This window comes from Megascapheus bottae, chromosome 18, assembly GCF_031878675.1.
Source record: "Megascapheus bottae isolate mThoBot1 chromosome 18, mThoBot2.hap1, whole genome shotgun sequence".
Taxonomy (NCBI): domain Eukaryota; kingdom Metazoa; phylum Chordata; class Mammalia; order Rodentia; family Geomyidae; genus Megascapheus; species Megascapheus bottae.
The window spans coordinates 10,219,710-10,245,866 of NC_143526.1; the positions used below are offsets into that span (position 1 = coordinate 10,219,710).

Genomic DNA, 26,157 nt, shown 5'->3' on the forward strand with positions numbered 1-26,157 from the left:
GAGTGTTTGCCTTGAGATAGCTCAGGGACAGTTCCCCGGACCTGAGTTCAAGACCTAGAACTGGCAAAAAAAAAAAAAAATAGAAGTACAAAGCTTTCAGAGTAAGTAAAGGAAAAAAATAATTCTTTTATGATTTTTCCCTCTTCTCTTCCCTGCCAATTGGGGAGCTCTAGTACTTTTCCTTGGGGGTGGGAGATACATTAGGGGAAGGGTGATCAGTTCCTTATATCTCAAGACACCAATCCTACCATTAAATTGTCCCTCCCAAATGGAGAGAAGGGGCTGGTGCAAATGTCAAGAGAGTTAGAATAGGTGGCTTGTCACTGTGGACACACCCTGTCCTGGCCCTGGCCTGTCTCTTGTGTCTGAGAGGAGGTGGACAGATGGTTGTGGTGGGGACGGATCAACACAGCTCTGCCTGAAGGAAGAAGCCTCCCACTCGAGTCCTCATTCCTTTTAACAGGTGGTCAACTGTCCAGCCCAGAATGCAAAGAAATGGCCAGTAGGCAGACAGAATCAAGCTGATGCTGGCCCCACCTCTGTCCTATACAGGAAGAGTCTAGTAGTAAACAGCTGAAATCCTCCCATTTTAGGGGATGAGAGAAGTGAGGGAAAGGAGGTTCCCACTGAGTTCAGCCCCTCTGCCAGGAGCTGCTAGCAGGGCTGGGCCCCAGGCAAGCTTGCAAGAATGCAAGTCGGGCAAGGAACCCAGCATTCCTGACCAGCATAAAGCCTGCCATGCTTCTTGCAGGAGCAGCTGATAGGATGGACTGGTAATTCCCCTTAGCCTTCAACAGCACCAACCACTGTTTGTAAACAACCCACTGCCCAGTTACCACCACAGGACTTCCTGGCTCAAAGCAGAAGGTTCTAGGCCAAATGAATTTGTTCAGCGTTGTGGCCACAGCCTGACCTCCTCAGTGGAAGCTAGGCTTTGAGGCTGCCGGGACAATGGGTGCTTGTGTTTGCCACCACCAGCCTCACACAGGGAAATCCATGAGTGTTCGAGGGAGGGGACAGGGACTTTTTCCTTTTCTTCCTTTTTTTTTTTTTTTGCCAGTCCTGGGGCTTGACCTCAGGGCCTGAGCACTGTTCTTGACCTTTTACTCTACCACTTGAGCCTCAGCACCACTTCAGCTTTTTCTGTGTATGTGGAACCGATGAATCGAACCCAGGGCCGCCATGCAAGCAAGCTAGGCAAGCCCCCGCTCCCCGCCCAGGGACAGGGATCCTGGGTGACGGCCCCAGCTTGGCCCGCTCGCTCTTGGCGACGATTGTGGCGTCATAGGCCTCTCGAGCCAGGTCCCCATTTCATCACAGAACGGGGATAACAAAGGGTGGCACCGCACGGGGCCAGCCCGACCAGAGCTTGCTGAGTGCCTGCCACCTCCGGGCCGCCACCTCGGGGCCTCCCCGGGCCCCTACCGCCCAGGTAGGGCGAGGGCCCGCATTGGAGCCACCGGAGCCCACAGGAGAGCCGGTGTGTGGCGGAACCTGCTGCCACCGAGTTCTCACCCTGCAGTGGACGCCATGTTTTGCCCCGGGCCCTGCCCCCGCCCCCGCCCCCGCCCCGGCCCCGGCTCCTCCTCCTCCTCCTCCTCCTCCTCCTCCTCCTGCTCCTGCTCCTGCTCCTGCTCCTGCTCCTGCCCCAGCCCCGGCCCCGGCCCCTGCTCTGGTCCCGACCTTTACCATGCAGTGCAGCAGCCGCGTCCGCCACCGCCGCTACCATCACCGCTACCACCACCACCGCCGCCGCCGCCCCGGCTCCCGGCGGGCTTCTAGACAGCCATCTATTACCATATATATTGTAAGTGACGATGGAAAGCAAAGGGCAGTTCTCTCTGTGGCCGTTCCAGTGAGCAGCACTGATGCCGGGGGTCCTGATTCCCAGATTTCGGGTCCCCCCGCAGGGGAACCGCTGTGCGATAATGGCCTCCAGGATGCCTGGGGCCTTGTGTGGCTTCGGGGTCCTGCCCTCCCGCTGCTGCCCAGGTCCCCTGGCGTCTGCCTGAGTGGCAGGATGGAGTCCAGAGCCGCCGGTCCCCCTTCTCTACACATTCCCAGCCATGTTGCCCCAATACGGTATCTCTTTTCTCGCATCAGTGTCTCTACCTGAAACTCCCCCTTTACACTTTAACTCCCACCACAAGCTGAACGGTTCTATTGCTAGAATACTTGGCACATTACACTGTAGATAGCACTCTGGTCCTTGCCATGTCAAGAACTTTCTAAGACCATACTTTATTACCAGAGCCTAGTACATGGTAGCACCTCAAAAATAATTGCAGAGTTACAGAAAAATTTACTGTTCTACTAGGCAATGGCAAAACTTGTCTGTTAGCTCAGAAATCAGCAACTAAAAAGCAAGATTTGCTAAAAGAGCAGGTATTTTTAAATTTTTATTTATTTTTAATTTTTTTAATTGTCGGGGCAATGTATAGAGAGGTTACAGTTACATTTGCCAGGTAGTATTGTATTATTTCTCACATATTGATTCCCCTTGTCATGTTTTGTTCCCCTGTCCTTCCCCCAACCCTCTCCCAATCATCTTGTTTTTCCCTCCCTCCCTTTCCTATTTCAAGTAAACAAATAAATGTATATACAGTATACCACATACCAGAAAAATGGGGGGGGGAGGTCAGTCATGGGACTTGAACTCTGGGCCTGAGTGTTGTCCCTGAGCTCTTCAGCTCAAGGTTACCATCCCACCCCTTGGCCTGGGTATTGTCCCTGAACTCTTCAGCTCAAGGCTACCACCCTACCCCTTGAACTCCAATGCCATTTACGGTTTTCTGGTGATTAATTGGAGATAAGAGTCTCACAGACTGTCGTGCCCAGGCTGGCTTTGACCTGCCATCCTCCGATTTCAGCCTCCTGAGTACCTAGGATTATAGGCGTGAGCCAATTTTTTTTTTAAATTTTGTTTCAATTGTTTTTTTTTTTACTTCGATTAAAATAGAATGATCGTGAAAGTAATAAAAACTGGTAATTAAGATAATACAATATGATTTTATTTCACTTATGCCAATAATGGTATAGTTTTCTTATTTATCTTTTGAGAAATAATAATTAATAGTTGTTAATAATCGTGTATTTTCTGATTAGAGCAAGTTACTCGGATGGAAAGATTCAGGCGCCTCCTAAACCATGTGCAGGCAACCAGGGTACCCAGATCACGGTAAGAGTGGTGTATGGGAATGTGAAATTTGAAAAGGAGCTTTAAAAATAAAATTGGGTTTGGGGCACTGGGAGTTTGGCCTAGTGATAAAGTGCTTGCCTAGCATTCATGAAAACCCAGGTTCAATTCTTCAGCACCACATACATAGAAAACAGCTGGAAGTGGTGCTGTGGCTCAAGTGGTACAGCTCTAGCCTTGAGAAAAGTCCAAGGACAGTGCTTAGGTCCTGAGTTTAAGCCCTACCACTGGCAAAAAAAAATAAAATTGACATTGGGATAATAAGAAAATTAGCTTTTGCCTGGCACTGGTGGCTGACACCTCTAATCTTAGCTACTCATGAAGCTGAAATCTGAGGGTCATGGCTTGAAGCCAGTCTGGGGAAAAAAAATCTATAAGACTCATATCACTCTTATCTCTCTTAACCACCAGAAAGCTGGAAGTAGAGCTGTGCCTCACTATTCTTGCGCAAAAAAAGCTACGAGACAGCATTTAGACCCTGATTTCAAACCCAAGTACAGGCACTACATGCACACATATACACAGACATACACAAAGAATTTTTGCTAGTTAATAGGCGCCCCAAGACATTATCCTGTAAGCAAGAAAAATGGTAATTGGGTTTTGTGGCATGGCAGCCTGTCCAGCCCCTTGGGTTTTGTAAGAGCCTGAATGATTCTTTACTGGTGTGGCTAGTTGGTGGCACACACAAAAAAAATAGATTGATCCAGAAAATGAGTAGTGGAGTCCCACTCATTCCCACTCAGTAGTTGCATGTCCAGTGGCAAGGCACTTATTATCTCTTTGTTTCCTCATCTAACTGGAATCATCTGCCTCCAAAGCACATGGCGAGTATCATTCATTTGGTGGGAGGAAATCTATCCTGCTACCTTATTTCTATAGTGCCTTGTTATCTCTACATTCTGTGATCCTACAGAGTGCTCTACTGCCCTGTTGTTCATCCTGTCCTCCCCTACTCCAGCTGGAATACACACTAGCCTAGCCTAGCCTAGCCTAGCCTACCTTAGCTTTTTTTCTTTCTTGGGGACAGGGATGCTAGAGATTGAACTCACTGTGGTAGAGTTCTAGCCTTGAGAAAGTCCAACGATAGTGCTCAGTTCCTGAGCTCAAGCCCAGGACTGGCCAAAAAAAAAAAAAAAAAAAAAAGTATCTTTGAGACCAGGCACTAGTCGCTCACACCTGTAATCCTAGGAGCCTCAGATCTGAGGATTATGGCTCAAAGTCAGACCAGGCTAGAAATTCTGAGACTCTTTATCTCCAATCAGCCACCAGAAAACCAGAAGTGGGGTTGTGGCTCAAAGTGGTAGAGTACTACTTAATCTTAAACAAAAAGGCTCAGGGACAGTGTCCAGTCCCTGAATTCAAGCCCAACAACTCCCACACACATATCTTTGAGTAGAGCACAGTGGGTGGCCCAAGCCTATAATCCTACTTAAGGAGATTGTTATTTGTGGCCACCCTAGGCACAAAAGTTTGAAAGATTCCACCTCAACCAGTGGCTAGATGTGGTGGCACACATTTATTTTGAAGTTACAGAGGAAGCATAATGGCTGGGTGCAGTGGCTTGCTGCAATCCAGGCTGACTAAGCATAGTGCAAAACTCTGTATTGGAAATAACCAAATACAGAAAGGGACTAGTGGGGTATCTTAAATGACAGGGCACCTGTTGTATAGCAAGCATGAGGCCCTGATTTGAAACCACCCCCCACCCCCCAAAAAACAACTTTGGATGCCATATAACAATGTAACCATTATTATAATTTTACATATGTGTCTTGTTAAACTGTGTTCTTCTGAGCAAGACTATGCCTTAACATCTACCCCAAAGAGAGCATGACATAAAACTAGCTTGTTACCTATTTGAGAACTCAGTGAATGACTGGAGGAGGCAATGTCTTTCAGCTCTTTTGTTAATGCCAGTCTGTCTTTTGTCCCTCCTCCATTTAGTACTTAGAAGTGTGCTGTGTGTGTAAGTAGCATTAGATTCACAACACTTAAAACCAACATTGGGGTGAATAGCTTGAGCTATGGGTTTATAAGAAAAATTAATCTTCTCTTCAGGTGGAGGATCTTTTTTACAACATAACCACAAGGAGGAAAGCTTTAAAAAATCCAAGTGAAGAATACAGCAAAATTTTGGAAGTTGTTGGCAGGTACTGTCTAACATCTGGGAGTGAGCCTCTGAGCTGTTACCAAAGGGAAGAATAAATGAGGGCTGGGAATTTGGCCTAGTGGTAGAGTGCTTGCCTTGCATGCAGGAAGACCTGGGTTGGATTCCTCAGTACCACATACATAGAAAAGCCAGAACTGGTGCTGTGGCTCAAATGATATAGACCTCTACCCTTGAGAAAAGTCCAAGGACAGTGCTTAGGCTCTGAGTTCAGTCCACAGGACTGGCAAAAAAAAAAAAAAAAGGAATTAAGAAAGATCAGGCACCATGCCTCCCAGCCTCACATCTATAATCCTATCATCTCAGGAGGCTGAGATTTCAGGGTTGTGGTTTGTAGCAGCCAGGGAAAAAAAGTCTGTGAAACTTAGTCTCCAGTTAACTCAAAAATAGCCTAGTCTAGGTCCTGATTTCACGTTCTAGTACCAGCACACACACACACACCAACAACAGTTGTAACCTAGAGTCAGATAACCACACTAGCTCTAATCATTCCTAGGAAGGAACAGTCTGTCTCTAGGTCAGGAGGAATCTGGAGCTCAAGTAGCTTGAATGGAAAGGAAATTTATTGGAAGGATAAGAGTTCCCAAAGAGGAAGAAATATGGAAGTGGTACTGTGTCTCAAAGTGGTAGAGCACTTTCCTTCAGCTGAAGAACTCAGGGACAGAGTTCAAGCCTCACAACCAACACACAAATACACACACACACACACACAGAATAAACCTTTGCAAGAAGTGTGAATAATTGCTCCTCAAGGAGGACAAGAAACAGGGTAACTTCAGGATTTAAGTTATGACCTTATTATTTTAATATTTTCCTGACTGCTCTGGAGAGTGCATCTAATTGGCCTAGCTTGAGTCACATGCTCATGTACCAGAAGTTTTGAGGGATTTCCTGGACATCAGACTTAAGTATACGTCAGGTGGAATGAGATACAGGAATTTTCCCCAACGAAGCTTAAAGATTACTACTGGAAGGAAAAAGTATTCATAGCAGATAACACATTTTTATGCCCAAAGTGGATTTAATTTATGCCTACAAATGGCTTCAGCATGGACTCTGAACCCATATGTTTGAATTGTAGTGACAACATGCTTACCTTTTCACTATTTCTAAAACAAACAAACAACAACAACAACAAAAAACAAACCACTTGCCCATGGTAAAATGTCAAAGATGTATCAAGTTTTAAGTGGCTATTTTAGTTCTGAATGTGGTGAAAAGTTATTTAATACATACATTTTGGTAGAAAAGGGAGCAATATGACCAAGTATGAAACTCTGAAATATTGCAACAGGACATTGGGGCCAGGAAAAAGCAGGAAGGAAGAGTGTGTAGTGAGGGCTTTTAGGGAAAGAAGAAGAGTGCAGAAGTTAGGCACCAGGCTGTTTGAGACACCATGAAAGTAAAAGATGACGGTGAGAGACGTGACTACTGTTCATTTGGCCACTCTTTGCTTACCCCTTTTATTTCTTTTCAGATATTCAATACACAATTCAGGCATTAGCTTTTCAGTTAAAAAAGTAAGTTCTTGACTTATGGGGGAATGACTCTGTATTATTAAATGAAAAAAGAAGGATTTAATAATGGTTTGCCTATTTGTCATTGTGTCTTCTGTTCTTTTTATCAGCAAGGTGAGACATTAGCTGACATCAGAACACTACCCAGTGCCACAACCGTGGACAATATTCGCTCCATCTTTGGAAATGCAGTTAGTCGGTATGTTGGTTACCTACATATAAAAAAGATCTTTTGCGTTGCTTGCCTTGTTTTGTCATCCCATTGCATTATTGTGGAATCTTTGAAGATGGTACCTTAAGAGATTTCTTTTTTTGTTGGTTTTTTTTTTTTGCCAGTCCTGTGCTTGAGCTCAGGGCCTGAGCACTGTCCTTGGATTTTTCTCAAGGCTAGAGCTCTACCACTTGAGCCTCAGCACCACTCCGGCTTTTTTATTCTATGTATGTGGTACCGAGGAATCGAACCCAGGCCTTTGTATATGCTAGGCAAGCACTCTACCACTAGGCCAAACTCCCGGCCCCACCTTAAGAGATTTCTTTAGTTCAATATGCAGGCCAGTTTTCATGTATCAGTTTTGTGGTGTGTGTCTGTGTGTATGTGTCTGTGTCTGTATGTGTGTTGGTCCTGGGGCTTGAACTTAGGGATCTGGGCACTGCCCCTGAGCTTTTTTTGCTCAAAGATTTACCACTCAAACCATAGATCAACTTCTGGTTTTGTTGGTAAATTGGAGATAATAAAGGAAAAGCTCCATTTTACCTAGCAACTTTAAAAGCGTTTTTTTAACTAAAATTTTAACTCAAAATTAGTTATCAGCTAGGCACAGAGCTCCATTCCTGTAATCATAGCTACTCAGTAGGAAAAATCAGACCTAGGCAACCTAGACCCCCATCTCAATGAAGACAAACTAGTCTTAGTGGTACATAAGTTGTATCCCAGCTACATAGGATTGATAAAGTAGGACAGGATTGCAGTCCAGTCCAGCCTGAGCAAGAAAAGTGAAATAACTCTAATTGAAAAATAAAGCAGAACTACAGGGGATCTGCGTCAAGTGGAGTGCCTGCTGGAACTGCCAAAACAAAACAATAACAAAAACAAAACAGGACAAAACTTTAGTTGTTAGGAATATCCTATAAGATAAGAAATTCCAGAGAAGTGTTTCCCAAAGCAGGTTTCCAGAGCACCAGCCTCTGGAAAGAAAGGGTGTGCTGGTTCAGTGTATGTGGGAAACACTGCAGAGAAAGCATCCACCATCTATTCACCAAACCATTGTTTGGGAAAGACACTGCTAAAGTAGGAGGGATGCAGTGGCAAACAAACTGAAAGTAATTCCCTCCCTCCCCCCCAATGCCTCTGTTTTTGCCAGTCCTGGGCTTGGGCTCAGAGCCTGAGCACTGTCCTTGGCCCCCAAAAAGTAATTCTTGTCACTGAAAACTCTAGTTGGACAGACATGAGATAATTGTACCATTTTTAGGAAATAATGATTGATGCCTCAAAAGGAAAATGTAAGGCATGATGGGACAATTTCTAGGATCACAGGGATATTCAGAAAATGTTCTTGAAGAAACATTCTTAAGGGACCAGGAGTGTGACCTAGTGGTAGAGTGCTTGCGTAGCATGCACGAAGCCCTGGGTTGGATTCCTCTGTACCACATACACAGAAAAAGCTGGAAGTGGTGCTGTGGTTCAAGTAGTAGAGCACTAGCCTTGAGAAAGCCCAATGACAATGTTCAGGCCCTGAGATCAAGCCCCAGGACTGGCAAAAAAAAAAAAAGGGGGGGAAGGAAAGAGAGAAGGAAGGAAGAGAAAAGAAAGATTCTTGTCAATGAAAGATAAATGGGGATTCATTAACTGCCAATAGACTTATTCTGCCCACCTTCAGGCAGAAATAATTGTGGCTTATCTGAGAATTAGTTCTTTACCTGTTAATTTTTCTTCCCCATAAACATACTCTAGGAATACCACATTGGACCCCAACTGTGATGTTATTCAGTATAGTAAGGAATTACATCTTTGGGATTTAATTACTAGAATATACAAAACTTTTACAAGAGTAAGATCTTACTAATGAGCTTAGACTCATTACCCAGCAAGTAAAATATTATCTGGCTTATAGCATAAGTGTTTCAAAATACTGACTGAAGGGGGTAGATATGTAGGATGGGTGAGTGGATGGATGGATGGATGGATGGATAGTTGAATAGATGAACGGGCAGAAAGATGGATGTACAAATTCAGAGAATTGCAATGAACCTGATTGGTGTTGCTTCTTGTTGGCCAAAGTTAGTTTACAGTTTGCTCTTTATTCATATCATTTGAATTTTCCTGTGTGCTCAAACACCTCAAAATTTTTTTTTTGTACCCAGGGAACTGATAGAAGTTGAGTGTGAGGATAAATCTCTAGCTTTCAAGATGAATGGCTACATATCCAATGCAAATTACTCTGTGAAGAAGTGCATTTTCTTACTCTTCATCAACCGTAAGTGAAACAGACTAGCTGAAGAAGTATATACACGTAGAATTTTATAACACTGGAAAATTTTCTAATTGATTTGGTTTTAGTGATACTGAATTTTAAACTCATGACCTCATACTAGGCAGGCTCTCTTGAAACATGCCCTCAGCTCTTTTTTTGCCAGTCTTGGGCTTAAACTCAGGGATTGAGCACTGTCCTTGGGCTTTCTCAAGGCTAGGGCTCTACCACTTGAACCATAGTACCACTTCTGGCTTTTTTCTATGTATGTGGTACTGAGGAATCGAACCCAGGTCTTCATGCATGCTAGGACAAACTCTCAGCCCTGCTAGTTCTTTTTAGCTTCATTTTTTTTTTCAGATTGTCTTGTTTTTTTATGAGTTTGGCTTGAACTGTGATCCTCCTGCATAACTAGGGTGACAGATGCATAGCATCATTCCTAACTTTTTGTTGAGATGCCTTCTTGCTACTTTTTGCACAGGCTTGCCTCAAATTTCTATCCTCCTGATCTTTGCCCCCTAAATGAGATTACAGATAGGAGTCACTGCCCCTAGCTTCTAATCCATAGGTTGATTATACATATGGAAACATTTGCCAGAGTTTGATTTGATTGAAAGTATCTATAATTTTTGTTCTAAATTTGTGCTTCAGCCCTACGATATGTACTTATTTCTGACTCTTCTGGTCTGAGTCAATTTTAAGAGGGATCTCAGAAAAGAGTACCTGTTGGCATCAGAGTCTTTATAAGCGGGCCATGAGCAGGTCTTCAAAGAGTAATCAAGAACTGTTATTGGGTATTGTACAACAGGACACACAGGAAGAGATTCTTGGTATTGGGCATTGTCATTAAAGAAATTGAATACTGAGGCCTTTAAGATCTCCCTTGAGATTTTCCTTTTTTTATTTTTATATTTTTGTTGGTCAGAGGGCTTGAATTTAGGGCCTGTCATTGGCCCTGAGCTTTTGTGCTCAAGGCTAGCTCTCTACGACTTTGAGCCACAGTGCTACTTCTGGTTTTCTGGTGGTTAATTGGAGATGAGAGTCTCAGGGACTTTCCTGCCTAGTCTGGCTTTGATCCATGATCTTGAGATCTCAGCTTCCTGAGTAGCTAGGATTACAGGCATGAGCCACCAGTGTCCAGCAATATTTTCTTTTTCTACCAATGAGATTTATACAAAGATCAGTTCTAGAAATCAGAGAAGAAATTAAACTTTGGGGATTTTTCTTAATTTCTTTCCAATCCTGTCTCACTAGCTACTTATTGTTTAGAATCTTACTAAGTACTCTTTTTCATTCTATTTTTAATAGCTTAGTTGTATACTGCAAGGTTTTGGTAGTGACAGAGCAATAACCCATAACCATAAACAGTCTGATTGTTTTTCTTTCATTAAATTTATTTTTTATTTATTTATTTTTTTCTTTTTGCCAGTACTGGGCTTGAGTTCAGGGCCTGAACACTGTCCTTGGACTTTCTCAAGGCTAAAGCTCTACCACTTGAACCACAGCACCACTTTGGGCTTTTTTCTATGTATGTGGTACCGAGAAATCGAACCCAGGTCTTTGTGCATGCTAGGCAAGCACTCTACCACTAGGCCAAGCTCCTGGCCCCATTATTTTTGTTTTTTAATCTTATTTTTTCAAATTTTATTTTATAGTTGTAAATAATTTATTTTCAACAATATTCAACCTTTTTAAGGTGCATTTTACCACATGGTCAGTTTTCATCATTTTTATCTCTCTCTCTCTTTTTTTTTTTTTTTTTTGCCAGTCCTGGGGCTTGAACTCAGGACCTGAGCACTGTCCTTGACTTTCTCAAAGCTCTACCACTTGAGCCATAGCACCACTTTTGGCTTTTTCTATAAATGTGGTACCATGGAATAGAACCCTGGTCTTCATGCATGCAAGCACTCTACCACTAGGCCAAACTCTTGACCCTCTTTTTTTTTTTTGTCAGTTGTAGAGCTTGAACTCAGGGCCTAGGTGTAGTCCCTGAGCTTTTGTGCTCAAGGCTAGTACTCTATCACTCTGAGCCACAGCTCCACTTCTGGTTTTCATGGAGGTTAACTAGAGATATGAATTACATACTTTCCTGCCTGGACTGGCTTTGAACCACGACCCTCAGATCTCAGCCTCCTGAGTAGTTAGGATTATAGGCATGAGCCATGAGTTCCTAGCTTTGTTTTTGTCTTACACATTTTGTCTTTATTGCTTTCAAGCATGTCATAATTTCATAGTTTTTTTGTTTGCTATTGCAAATGGCATCATTATCTGCTCTTCCATTTATAGCAGTAAGTAAGTGTCTTTGTCTCATATTATCCATGTTTTAGAGTAGTTGTTCAAGACAATACAAGAATTATAAGGAAAGAACTAGATTCTGTTGATTTTACTTATATCAGCAGAGCTTTTTTCTGCTTTATTAGGAATGTTTTAAATCTAATATAAAATAAAACTTGTTTCATACAAGACTCAGAAAATATTTTTCATGCTTCATGCTGGTGACTCACAGCTATAATCCCAAATACTTATGAGGCTGAGATAGAATTATAGGGATTCAAAGTCAGCCAGAGCAGAAAAGTCCTCAAGACTCCCATTTCCAATTAACCAGCAGAATACCAGGCCTGAGTTGTGGAGCACCAGTTCTGAGCAAATGGAGCAAGAGCTTGTAGAAAAGAAAGAAAGAAAGAAAGGAAGAAAGAAGAAGAAAGGAAGAAAGAGGAGAGAAGGGGGGGAGGAGAAAAAGGAAAGGGGAAAAGGGAGAAGAGGAAGGAAAAGAAAAACATGGCTTTTCATTACTTTTTTTCTGTGAAGGATAACTGCTTTAAACATACACTTTGTCTACAGAGCAGATAAGAAAAAAATCAGTGTGTCACCTGTCATCTGGCCTGTATCTGTTTCTAGTGGAGCTGTGTAGTACAAACTCTTTGCACTAACTTATTCACAATGCCAAGTTCCCAGTAGCACAGAGTAATCAGATACTCACGTATGCTACTCTGTTTATATAAAGTGTAGGCTTACTTAGATGGTAGGACCCCGGGGGCCTGATTCTTCCTGCCTACTTGCCATTTGTCCCCACTGTAGGTTGGACAGTTGACCAGCTGTGTCATTTCCTAAATTACTTAAGGCATTAAATTTCAGATACTTACACTGTCCTAAATTCTGGAGATCTCACACCTACCCTCATGACTCAGTATAGTACCCTGCTGTTGGAACTCCCTGAGCAAAGTTAACTGCTCTTTCCTCTCACCATTTAGCACACACGTTTCTGTAATGGTGACACTCAGGACTGGAATTAGTTTATTCACCAGCATGGTCTCTCCTAGCAGTTGGCACGTATAGTAGGCATCAAGTATTTCTCTGCAGAATGAAAAATTTGAGAGCTGAGGTCATACTTTTTGTGGAGCTTGGTGAAGATAAGCTAATCCATTAGAACTGCTGAAAGAATAGAAATTATTGGCCCTTCATTTACCCAATTGTCCAGAAATAAGGACATACTAAACTTACTAGCACAACAATGTTCATTGCAGCACTATTTACCATAGTGAAGATATGGAACCAACCCAGATGCCCCTCAGTAGATGATTAGATCAACAAGATGTGGTATTTATACACAATGGAGTTCTATGCTGCTGTCAGAAAGAACAACATCGCCCCATTTGTAAGGAAATGGAAAGACCTGGAAAAAATCATATTAAGTGAAGTAAGCCAGACTCGAAGGAACATAGTAGACGCAATAGTTTCTCTCATTTGTAATAATTAGTACAAACCTAGATACATACGGTTATATAGGATGAGAGTAAATGAAAAGGACCTCCAGGATATGGAAACAAGCCATATTTAATGTGTGATTGTTGTTCTTAATGTACTGTTATTTCTCATCTCTTCTGTTGTCCCTTGGTTATTCTCATATTGTTACAGAATCTTACCTTGCTAACTGGTATATTGTATATATGAGTATTTGTTTATTTGAAATAGGAAAGGGATGGGGGGAACAAAATGAGGGAAGGTGGTGGGGGAGGGAAATGGGGACAAAAACATGAGAAGGGGTATCAATGTATGTGAAGTAATGCACCTTCTATGTGGTGAATATAACTGTAACCCTTCTATTAATTACAATAAAAAAAAGTGAAAAAAAATGATTGGCCCTTTTCTTCTTGGGTAATAGGAGTTCCACAGTTATGAGAGATGCTGCAACATGGTGATACATGCAGAGGGTGTTTTTCCAGAGCTCTGATGAGGCAGTCCCTCTGGAGGTAGTCTTCGAAAGATGATTTCAGGCTTGGTATGAATACGCACCTGTGACCTCAACCCTAACAATGGTTTTGAGCTGATTACTTTGCGTTTTTAATTTTTTTTTTAGATCGTCTGGTAGAATCAACTTCCTTGAAAAAAGCTATCGAAACAGTATATGCAGCATATTTGCCCAAAAACACACATCCATTCCTGTACCTCAGGTAATGTAACCTCAAACTGTTTGACCTCTAAGATTCGTAAGACCAGGACTCTTTCTCCTTATCCTGAGAGGCACATAGAGGTTTTCAAGTTCCCATAGCATCTTATTGAAGTACTTATTCGCTTTAGGTGTAGTAGGTTCTTCTTCCCTGCTAACATTTTTGCTTCCAAAGCTGGTATCTTTGAATGTCTCTGTTTTAAATGCACGAAAGAGTTATTCCTAGCTAGGTGCCAGTTCTCCTTTCTGCTTTGTAAGGTCTTATGAGACCTTACAGACTTCTTAGGTGTTCTCTGGTGCTATCATGGACCCTAATTAGAAGTGATTCAGAAAAATTGGACTGACTATGAAATTTAAAGAATAACTGTTGGCTTTTTGTTTCCTTTTCTTAAATTCTATTATGCAATTATATAAAAATGTATGTTTAGGGGCTGGGAGCATGGCCTAGTGGTAGAGTGCTTGTCTAGCACACACAAAGCCATGGGTTCAATTCCTCCATACCATCTATATAGAAAAAGCTAGAAGTAGTGCTGTGGTTCAAGTAGTAGAGCACTAGCCTTAAGAAAGCCCAAGGATACTGCCCAGACTCTCCAAACACCAAGACTGGCAAAAAAAGAAAAAGAAAGAAAAAGTATGTTTATGAAAGATCACTAAATACAAAAAAATTCTAAACATTAATAAAATTCTGTTAATATTTTCTTGATTGGAATAAACCCATCTTCTACCATTGTTTATTCAAAAAAAGAAAAAGAAAGAAAGGGAGGGAGGGAGAAGATCAGATGATGGTGGCTAATACATCTAATCTTAACTACTTGGGAGGTTGAGGTCTGAAGATCAAGGTTGAAGCCAGCCTAGATAGGAAAGCTGGTGAGATTCTTATCTTTGTCAGAGACTACTCAGAAAAACCTGGAAGTGGAGCTGTGGCTCAAGTGGTAAAGCACTAGCCTGGAGTACAAGAAGCTCAGGGACAATGCCCAGGCTCCAAGATTGACACACAAAAGGGGTGGGGTGGGGGGGAGGATAATGGGTACCAAGACATGTGAAAGGGTATCAATGTATGTGAATTAATACACCTTCTATCTGGCAAATATCATGTAACCCTTTTATTAATTTCAATAAAAAATTTAAAAAAAATAAAGGAAAGAGAAAGGAAGGCAAGAGGGAAATGCGGAGGTAAGGGGAGGGCACACAAAACAGAAATTATGAAAGAGATGAGCTTGCTCAATCAGACTAAATCCTCTGCATTACTGGCAAGGGTCTGTCTCTTCTCACAGGTAAGAAGCACAATTTCCCTTCATTTATTCCCTTAGTAAAACTTCACAGTGCATAGTGCCTCTACTGTGTGGATGATAGGAAAGTAAATGACTCATCTACTTCTTCAGAACAAATTGTGGGTATGGTAGAAAGATGTGCTCAGAAAGCTTTGAACAGTCTTTCTGCCAGAGCCAGTGAGAAAGCTGAAACAGTTTTCCCCTCATGAAGAGTCTTCTGTTCCATGTCTTAGCCTATTCACTTGATTGCTTAGTGGTTCACTTTAAATAATTTAGTAATCATAAATAATTTAGCACTTAGATTGTACATGTCCATATGAGGTGTTTAAAAAAAGAATGTAGGATCCCCTGGTCCTAAAGCAATTACACTGTAGGGACTGATTTATGAGAGGTCTCTCTCCATTATTTCTTATTCTACTACTAGTTTGTTTTTCAAAAGCCTTCACTTTTGTTATCACAGCATAACAAAATGCCATTCTGTTAGTAACAGAGCTATATTTACTCATGCAGGGCATGGTTCATACTAAAATGCCTTATGCTGAAACTTTAGCCCTTCTTCTGCTGAAACCTTAGCCTTCAGAGCAGAAACAGCGTCAGAAAGAAGGTTCATTTCTCTTCGCTGCAGTTTTGATTGACATGGGAGGATGGGTAAAAAACATAATTCAAAGTAGTTTTCAGATTCAGTAATAGAATAATTGACTCCCTTATGTATTCCCTTGGGTAATAAACTGGCCACATTATCTCATTCCAGTTTTATACTAGTTAAGGTCTAAACAGGAGGTAGAAGACAGTAGTTAGAACAGGGAAAGTTTAATGTAACTGTAAGCAGAGTATTAGAGTAATAAGGAATTGTATAGTAAGAGGTGAGTGATAGTGAGACCAGGTGTGGTAGCAGCCCCTATTGTACTCTCCGGCTCATCCTCAGGCCAAAATGTAGCCTTGGTTAAGGAGAAAGAATGGGGCTCATTCTCTAGATCAAAACGGATGAGATGCCCCCAGCACAACTACCTTCAGGGGCTGCTGGGGACACCCCCCATGATGAGGCCTAAATACATGACCCACATGCACAGAAACAGCATAGAAACCTCTTCTTTCTTTGTTGTCTCTCCTGCGCCCCCTGCTGACATTGCACATGGCAAAATGGAGGCAAGATCTTTTGCATCTGTGTTTGTTTTGGGCCTCAGATAATTCTGAAAAGTCAGTAGGGGACAGACTCATGGTTACCTAAGTGTTAGACAAAGCATCCAAAGTTTTCTATGTATGAGGTACCATGGAATCGAACAGAGAGCTTCATGCATGTGGCAAGCACTCTACCACTAGGCCACACTCCTGGCCCTTGTCTTGTGTTTGAACACTGGCTCTTGGCCCCTACCAAAACAGATATATTTTTTTTTCTTCTTCCACCCCTCTTACTCTGAGGAATTACCTTTTCTCTGTATTTCTGCAGTTTAGAAATCAGCCCCCAGAACGTGGATGTCAACGTACACCCCACCAAGCATGAAGTCCACTTCCTGCATGAGGAGAGCATCCTGGAGAGGGTACAGCAGCACATTGAAGGCAAACTCTTGGGCTCCAACTCTTCCAGGATGTACTTCACCCAGGTGAGAGCACATCATCTCTGCTTTCTCTCTGGACTTTTGCCACTTGGAAATGTATTCTGTCAAACAGCCAGACCTTTGTTTTGTGTTTTAGAGCTTTCTTTGTATTACTTTGATAGTTTGTTGTTGTTGTTGTTTTCATCTGTAAAGAAGGCAAGTTGGAGACTGTTTTTTAGTGTTCATTCCCATTTCTGGGATCCTGTGATTCTGGGAAGCTCGTCCACACTGAGAAGATAAGTGGCAGTACAGTTCAAAGCCAGCCAGTGCAGGAAAGTTTACCCCCTTCTCCACCTAAAGCTAAGAGTACTTGTGCACCTGTCATTCTAGCTTTGTGAGAGGCTGAGGTTAAAAAAATCACAATCCCAGACCCAGCCCCATGCAGAAAAGTCCAGCAGACTCCATTTTAGTGAAAGAGACTGAGCCTGGTGCTGTGTCCTGTCATGCTAGGTACATCCAGAAACCTTAAATAGCCAAGTTATAGTCCATATAGCCAAAAATAACCAGTGCAAGATAGGGCTAGAGATGTGGGTTCATAGTATGAGGCCTAGTGCTACCAAAAGTTAAAATTAAAGGCACAGAGGGGAGGGAAAGTTGGAAAAAAACAAAGGAGGAGGTAATACTGTTCCACAAGAAATGTATTCATTACCTTATATAACTGTAACCCCTTTATACATCACTTTACGATAAAATTTTAAAACTTAAAGACACAAACACTGGGAGCTGTGAAAATGGAAATATTGTCTCCATTAAAGTACATTAGTTTCTCCAGGCAGAAGTCACAGAAAATTTAAAATTACCAAGCAGATATATGTTCCCCCCAGCCTTTTTTTTTTTGCCAGTCCGGGGGCTTGAGTTCAGGGCCTGAGCACTGTCCTTGAACTTTCTCAAGCCTAGAGCTCTACCACTTGAGCAACAGTACCACTTTCAGCTTTTTCTGTGTATATGGTACCCAAGGCTTCTTGCATGCTAGGCAAGCACTCTACCAGTAGGCCACACTCCTGGTCCGAACTTTTGTTTTGTTTTGTGGCAGTACTGGGGTTTGAGTTCAAGCCTGGACACTTGCTAGATAGGTACTCTACTGTTTGAAGCATGCTTCCATGGCCCTATAAGAACATTCATAGTTACCTCTCTGGAAGTCATCTGGGTGGGAGATGGTAGGATTTAGCCCTTTGGGAGCAACTATCCCTGTCCTGGGACTCATAAACCTGGAGATGATTGAAGCATAGGAGTAGACAGTCACTGGTTACTGGTAACACCTGAAAGGGACCAGTGGGAAGCTGTCAGAAGAAAGTTCTATCTGGATACTAGTACTCATTACTTTGGTTGGGCCTCTAATACTATCATGAGCCCCATGTATTTTAGGGGTAATAACTGCACAAATTTTGCAGTGTATATGGATGAGACAGGACAGCCATTCCCTTATGATGGCCAGCGTGTCTAGCAAGAGCAAAGCTCTTAGAGCAATATCTTTTAGGTAAGACGTACTCACTGTCAGTTGATTTTCTGCCAGTTGCTGTTGCATCTCAGCATCTCTCAGCATCCCTTTGTTGTTCTTACTCTGTCTCAAATGTGCATTGTCTTTTCTATGGGAAAGGTACTATTGAGTGCCTCAGCAGCTTCACACATGTATTCCTGCCTTTTCAGAAATGCTAATAGTCACCTAGAGAACACAGCCCAACAGAGAGGAAACTGAGACTTGGGAGCATAGAGGGATCCTATCCTGAACTTGAGCAGTCAAGGAAGAGAAGGAAGGTACATAGAGGATAAGGGTCTACAGGCTGACTAGGAATTAGCTGGGCCAAGGGAGCAGGACTGATAGAATAGTGTTTCTGCAGGGAACCAGCAACAATAAAGGCTGGGGGTACAAAAAGACAGTGTTTGAGGATATGAAAGTTGAATGCAGTAGGTCTGGGGTTCAGCACAGCTACTGTAGAATTACCTGTATTTAAGATGTCCTCCTCCTCCTCTCCAAAGCAGGAAGTCATTCTTGAGTGGTGGGACAGCACTGTCTAAAAGTCCTGCAGCCACCATCATATACAGCCAGGGACAGCAGTGTGGGGCCTGGGTATGGGCTTGCTGATACTAAGGCCAAATTGAATGACTTCCATCGGGATAAATGGTTTAGATTGCAAAACAATGGGGAATCAAGTTATACAGGAGACTTTATTCTTCCATATCCACATGTTTGCAACATGTTGTTTCATTCCTCCCTCTGTTTTGAGAGATCTTATTGGAAGTCCTTATGAGAAAGCTGGCAACTGCAGGTGGATTCATGTCTTAAAAACCTGCAGCCTACATCCATGTTCCTAGCTGTGGGAGTGGTGGAAGAGTCATTAGATCCTGAGACAAGTCTCGGATGGGCCTTCCCTGTGGAGTCTCCTGTCCTCTCGCAACCTGGATTGCCACAGCCATTTGCCAGTGTCCCAAGTGCCCTCCTTGGTATTGGAACCTCACTGTGCCTCCAAATATTATACTAGAGAGACAGAAACAGAGAAGTTATTTGTTTTTTGTTTTTTCCCCAGTGCTGGGGCTTGAAGTCAGGGCCTGGGCACTGTCCTTGGACACTTTTTGCTCAGGTTAGCCCTCTGCCACTTGAACCATGGCACCATTTCCGGCTTTTTTTCTGTGTATGTTGAACAGAGGACTCGAACCCAGAGCTTCATGCATGCTTCATGCAAGCACTATCACTAAACTACACTCCCAGCCTAGAAGCTACTTTTTTTTTTTTTTTTTTTGGGTACAGACTGGGATTATATTTTTATTGATACAGTCACCTGTTTTTTCATCTGTTGATTCTTTTTTTTAATATATTTTTTATTGTAATTAATAGAAGGGTTACATGATATTTGCCAGAAAAATGGTGCCTTAATTCCCACACATTAATACCCTTTCACATGTCATGGTCCCCATTTCCCTTCCCCCCTCCCCCACCCCTCATCTTGTTTTCCCCTGTTCCCTATCCAATTTCAGATATATCCGATATATCAGATTAGAAGCTACTTTTTGAGAGGTTGGTTTGGGAGTCTTTATTAGAAGGCTGGCCACTGACTGCAGGTGGATCCCTGTCCCACAGGTCTGTACCCCTTCGGTCACTCTTACTGCAAAGGTTTTAACTTTTTGAACAAAGTTGATGCTTTATTGTACTTTTTTTTTTTTTTGCCAGTCCCAGGGCTTGAACTCAGAGCCTAAGCACTGTCCTTGGGTTTTCTCAAGGCTAGATAGAGCTCTACCACTTAAGTCACAGCACCACTTCTGGCTTTTTATATGTATGTGGTACCGAGGAATCAAACCCAGGTCTTAGTGCAAGGTAGGCAAGCACTGTACCACTAGGCCAAATGCCTAGCCCTTTATATTACTTTTTATCATGGGTATTTGTAAAGACACATAAATGTTATTAAGAGGAAGTGGTGCTGTGGCTCAGGGGTAGAATGCTAACCTTGAGCTGAAAATTTCAGCTCAGAGACAGCATCTACTCCCAGAGTTCAAGTCCCACAACTGACCCCCCCCCAAAAAAAAAGTTAATATAATATGCCATTTTTCTAGCTTGTACAACCATGAACATTTTTCTCCATTTGTTTTATCTTTTTCTTTCTCACTTTGGAGTGGGAAAAAGAGTAAAGTACATTCTATTACCCTGCTGTGATGTTTGATTTTGAAATAGTGGTGAAAGAGGCACTTTGTTTTTTGTTTTTTGGGTTTTTTTTGCCTGCACTGAAGGGCCTGGTTGCTGTTTCCATGCTTTTGTGCTCAAGACTAGTGCTCTGCCCAGACTTTGTGAGTGGGCTGTCTTAGAACCATAATCCTCAGCTGTCAGCCTCCTGAGGAGCTAGAGTTATAGGCATGAGCCTCCAACACCTGGCTCTCAGGAAACTTTGATGATGCAGTTCCATACCATTTAAATACATTTACATGATTGTCAAATTTACTCTTACACGTTGATTTTCAAAATAACCCTGAATCATAACCTAGAATCACAGTTTACCAAATGATTGTCATACACACCCTCCCTTTCATTGGCCACACCAGCCATTCAGTTGAAGATGCCCTCTTAAGAGATTCATTCATATTATTAGTCCATCTTTTTTGTAGTAAGAACACACATGAAATCACTTGCTGAGACTGCTACTGTGGCTGTGTGGCTATGTGCTAATGGGGCTGAGGGTTTTCTGTGGGAAGGAAGTGAAGTGAGAGAGAATATGTAATAAAATTGAAGATGAATGACAAATCTCCCATCTCCAGTGGTGTTGCAGTAGGAGTGTGCTAGGGTGTAATCAGAGTGCTTGGATCAAAACCATCTCCTGCTAGGCCTTTGTCATTATTACTCCACTCCTATATTTGAACTGGTAACTCCACGACACCAAGAGTATCTGTTGAGCATTCTGCTTTGATTTACCTTCCCCAAGAAAAACAGCAAATAAGACGTGAGCATCCATGGCAGTGGTTCTCAGAGACTTGAGTTAAGAAAAGTAGAATGGTTTTTGCCTCCAGTAGTTTCTCTCCTATTCCTCTAGAGTTTGGAAGTTGCAGGCAAAGAGTAGGGAGTGGAGAAGTAAGGATTTGGGCTAAGTCGGTGCCTTGTGCTTCCCAGTGCGTCTCAGCAGGAGTGACTTGCCATGTCATTTGGTGGGTTTAGCTGAGGTAAGATGATAAGGTTGCTTTTCATCATTTTATTTCATAGCTTCACCATCTGTTGATGGCCAAATTCTCATCATGGTGAATTTTCTCCTTTTATTATTTTTCTCTATCAGTTGGCCATAAATCTGTATAAGCAAACTTTCTCATTTATTAGAGCGATTTGCTTATTCTGAAATGAGGTTTATACTAGCAAGTAAGGCCGATGCAGATTTCTGCCCCAATAATAACCAGTTTTCAAAGGAATAAGCTGTGTCTTGACTTCTGTCCCCCCCACCTTTTTTTTTTTTTGTATTTGTCAGGGTGATGCACAGAGGGGTTATAGTTACATTTGCTAGGTAGTGGGTACAGTACTTCTTGAACGTTGGTACCCCTTCTCATGTTTTTCTCCCAATTTCCCAACCACTTCCCAATCATCTTGTTTTTCCTCTTCTTCTCTATTTCAAATACACAAATAAATTTGTATACAATATACCAGATACCAAAGTCAGATACAGTAACATGAGATAAACCATAAGGGAAAATAAAAGAGAAAAGAACTAACCGTGCATAGCACATTAAAAACAACAATCACAAAGATAAACCTCTTGTTTCCATATCCTTGAGTTCATTTCACTTGGGCTCATTCTATCTTTTGAGCCATTTTATCTTTTGCTAGGAGAATCCTAGATGTATACTAATTATTACAAATGAGGGAAACCATGGAGCCTATGTTTCTTGGGTCTGGCTTACTTAATAGGATTTTTTTCCAGGTCTTTCCATTTCTTTATGAATGGGGCGACGCCATTCTTTCTTGTGGCAGCATAAAATTTCAATGTGTATGAGTGCCACATATTCTTGATCTGTTCATCTACTGTTGTGCTAGAAGCTTTAGTATGCCCTTGTTTATGGACATTTGGGTAAATGGCCAGAGTGGGATTGGCTGTGTCGTGGGGGAGCTTCCACGATTTCTAATAGGATTTCTTTTCTCACTGTTTTTTTCTCTCTCTCATATATATACAAGCAAACAGAGCAACCATTTTAATCACTTTCCTTTTTAATTGTGTGTGTGTGTGTGTGTGTGTGTGTGTGTGCTCATGTATGAACATATATGCCAGTACTGAGGCTTAAACTCAGAGGCACTTTCCATGAGCTTTTTACTCGAGACTGCCATCCTACCACTTAACCCACAGTTCCACTATCAGCATTTTGATGGTTAATTGGAGATAAAAGACTCACAGATTTTCCTGCCTAGGGCTGGCTTCCCCACAATCCTCAGCTCTCAGTCTCCATGCCAAAATTGTAGACATGAGCCTGGTACATGAATTATCCCATCCTCTGCTGAAAAACCCTTCTAGCTGGTTCGTTTGGTTTTTTTTTTTTGTTTTTTTTGCCAGTCTTGGGGACTGAACTCAGGGCCTGAATACTGTCCTTGGGCTTTCCTCAAGGCTAGTGTTCTACCACTTGAGCCACAGCACCACTTCCAGCTTTTCTATATATGTAGTACTGAGGAATTGAACCTGGGTCTTTGTGCATGCTAGGCGAGTACTCTATCTCTAGGCCAAATTCCCAGCCCTCATTTGTTTTTTACCTCAGTTCTATCCACCTTTTATAATTCCTCTGTGTCTGTAAAGATAAGATAAAATGAGGGAAGAAGTGATATTGTTCTACAAGAAATGTACTCATTGCCTTACTTAATGTAACTATAATCCCGGTGTATATCACCTTTACAATTAAAAAACAAAAAAGATACATCAGGCATTCTCAGCTTATTTAAACCAAGCCCTGGATTGATTGGCCTTTGCTAGGGAACATTCTAAGAGCATTGGTTCATTTTACTTGGGGCTAATCCAAGGTTCTTCTTGTTTCTGGGTTGTCATTACTTTTAGGGCTTGCAATGGGAAGACCTTGGATATGTATTCCTCCCCCCAGTCCTAGGACTTGAACTCAGGGCCTGAGCACTGTCCTTGGGTTTTCTTAAGGCTAGTGCTCTACTGTTGGAGCATAGCACCACTTCTGGCTTTTTCTGCATATGTGGTACTGAGGAATTGATTGAACCCATGGCTTCATGCATGCTAGGTAAGCTAGTCTACCACTAGGCCACACTCCTGGCCAACATGTACATTTATAAATAGACAGTAATGCCAGGTGCCAGTGGCCCAGGTTTGTAATCCTAGCTACTCGGGGCTGGGATCTGAGGGTCACAGTTCAAAGCCAGCACAGGCAGAAAAAGCCAGAAATAGTGCTGTGGCTCAAGTGATAGAGTTCTAGCCTTGAGCACAGCACAACTCAGGGACATTACCTGGGCTGGGAGTTCAAGCCCAGTGACTGGCAAAAAAAAAAAAGAAAAAAGACAGTCATGAAGTAGCTAGTAGGTAGGCTAAGAGGAGAGGACAATGGGAAATTATTGTTTAAAAGGTGTAGAGATTCAGTTTGAAAGGATGAGAAAGTTCTAGGTGGTGGAGATGGTTGCAACAGTGGTAATATACTTCATGCCATAAAATTATCACTAAAAATTATTAAAATGGTAAAATATATGTATATATGTGTGTGCGCGTGTGTGTGTGTGTGTGTGTGTGTTACCTGTAATTGACAACAGAAAGAAAGTCCTTATGTGGGAAAAATTAGACAAAATATGAGAACTTTATACGTTTTCCATTTCAAGCTAATATTAAGATTATTAAAATTATAGACCTTATACTCCAAATTTTGGTCTAATTTCCTTTTATAATTGTAGCTTTGTGATGGTAATTAGACCTGGTGCTAACCCCTTTCTCCAGCACTGCTCCCTGATGGATTTAGAGTCTTCACATTCTGAGTCTTGTGGTATCTTCTCTTTTGAAACAGACTTTGCTACCGGGACTTGCTGGCCCTGCCGGGGAGGCGGTTAAGTGCACGACTGCTGCGACCTCATCATCTACATCGGGAAGTGGTGACAAGGTCCATGCTTACCAGATGGTCCGCACAGATTCCCGGGAGCAGAAGCTTGATGCTTTTCTGCAGCCTGTGAGCAAGGCCAGTCAGCCCCTGGCCACTGTTCCATGGGATAGGACAGCCGGGTGTAGTGGTGAGGCCAGGCAGCAAGATGAGGAGATGCTTGAACTCCCAGCCCCCGCTGAAGTAGCTGCCGAGAATCAGAGGTTGGAGAGTAAAGCAGTCGAGGGGCCTTCTTCAGATGCAGCACAGAAAGACATGCCACCTTCCAGCCCAGCCAACCCCAGGTATGAGCTGAGTGAAGTGCACTTGGTTCTTTAAAGTCGTTTATAAAACTGTTTGCCCTTTTTATTACTTGACTTGCTCTCTGCCTCCACGAGGGCCAGTGTTTTGGTTTCCTTCACTGTCTGCCTTTAACCAGGGCTTAAAAGCCAACCATGACAGTTTCTTCTGAAAGATCTTAAATATCCATGATCCAAGTATGAGTTTAAAATACATCAGAAAGAAGCTCAGGCACTGGTGACTAACACTTTTAATCCTAGCTACTCAGGAAGTTGAAGATCTAAGGATCACGATTGGATGCCAGCCAGGACAGAAACAGTATCGAAGCTCTGAGTTCAAGCCCCAGAAAACACACACACACACACACACACTCACTCACACACACTCTGTCTCCCTGTAGTGTATGGGGTAGACATTCCATATTTAGTAAGAACAGGTGCTGTACTTGGAGAGCAAGCTAAAGTTGCTTGCCCAATACCACACATTTACTTTGTGGTTGGCCACAAAGAGCCCTGGCATTGAAATGGCCATTTGAACTTAAATAAAATATTTTAACGCAATTTCTTGAGCCATCCTCATAAGACAACTTTCCAAGATTTTTTTTTCAGTGAACACTAGAGGATTTGGGCAGGGAATTTGGCCTAGTGGTAGAGTGCTTACCTAGCATGCACAAAGACTCAGGTTCGATTCCTTGGTACCACATACATAGAAAAGCCAGAAGTGGTGCTGTGACTCAAGTGGTAGAGTGCTAGCCTTGAGGAAAAAGTCCAAGGGCAGTGCTTGGGCTCTGAGTTCAAGCCCCAGGACTGGCCAAAAAAAAAAAAAGAATAGAGGATTCTGGTGTTTATCAAGTATCTATTTATGTCAGGTACTCTGTACATATTTCCTTTAATACTTTTAACTTCTGTGGGTGTATTTCATTTGTTTGTTGGTTGGGGAACTAATAAATAAACCCAAATTTCTAGCCCAGTCTCTTCTAGCCTTCCAGCTCTCCTCCTGTCCATGTTGCTTTAGCCAAGCGGCTCTTGAGGCTGGCCTGGACTCCCTGAACTAATCCCTAGCCTTTGCTGTTACCTCAATCTTGAGGGCTCTGGCTTCTCACTTGGGTCTCAGCTCTTGATAGAGACCTTCTTTTCCATTTAGACTGAAGTTCTCTGTCTCCTTTCATCTCCCACCATTCTATCATATAACTTAAAACAAAACAAAACTGTCATTTATTGGTATTGAAAACCATCTTGAATGCCCATACCTATAGTCTTAAATTCTCAAGAGGCTGGAATCTGAGGATGGCAGTTCAGAGCCAGCCCACGGAGGAAACCATCAGAAAACAGAAAGTAGAACTGTGGCTTTAAAATGATGGAAAGCTGGCCTTGAGCTCATTGACAGCACCCAGCTCCTGAGTTCAAGCCCCACAAAAACAAACTATCTTGTGATTCCTCTTGAGTCCCCGCTCCAGATGGAGAGTTTTTGCTACTTCTTTTTTTAACTTTCGAATAAACTTTTTTATATTTTAAAAAAATCGGGCTGGACACTGGTAGCTAACACCTGTAATCCTGGCTACTTAGGAGTCTGAGATGTGAGGATTGTGGTTCAAAGCCAGTCTGAGCATGAAAGCCCAGGAGACTTATCTCCAATTAACTACCAGAAACCTGGAAGTGGCACT

General features: G+C 42.4%; 1 protein-coding gene across 5 annotated transcripts in view; it reads left to right on the top strand.

Annotated features, from left to right (window-relative positions):
- The window catches only part of Mlh1 (mutL homolog 1), a 55,095-nt gene that overhangs the window by 12,510 nt on the left and 16,428 nt on the right, over positions 1-26,157 (top strand). For 4 of the 5 annotated variants that reach the window (XM_090351881.1, XM_090351880.1, XM_090351882.1 and 1 more), the window contains exons 5-12: positions 3,106-3,178; positions 5,258-5,349; positions 6,844-6,886; positions 6,994-7,082; positions 9,245-9,357; positions 13,709-13,802; positions 16,517-16,670; positions 24,126-24,499. In XM_090351881.1, the coding sequence (XP_090208007.1) occupies positions 3,106-3,178; positions 5,258-5,349; positions 6,844-6,886; positions 6,994-7,082; positions 9,245-9,357; positions 13,709-13,802; positions 16,517-16,670; positions 24,126-24,499 (1,032 nt within the window). Of the gene's footprint in view, positions 1-1,641; positions 1,808-3,105; positions 3,179-5,257; positions 5,350-6,843; positions 6,887-6,993; positions 7,083-9,244; positions 9,358-13,708; positions 13,803-16,516; positions 16,671-24,125; positions 24,500-26,157 lie in introns of those variants that run through there. The other variant, XM_090351884.1, reaches the window with a different exon arrangement.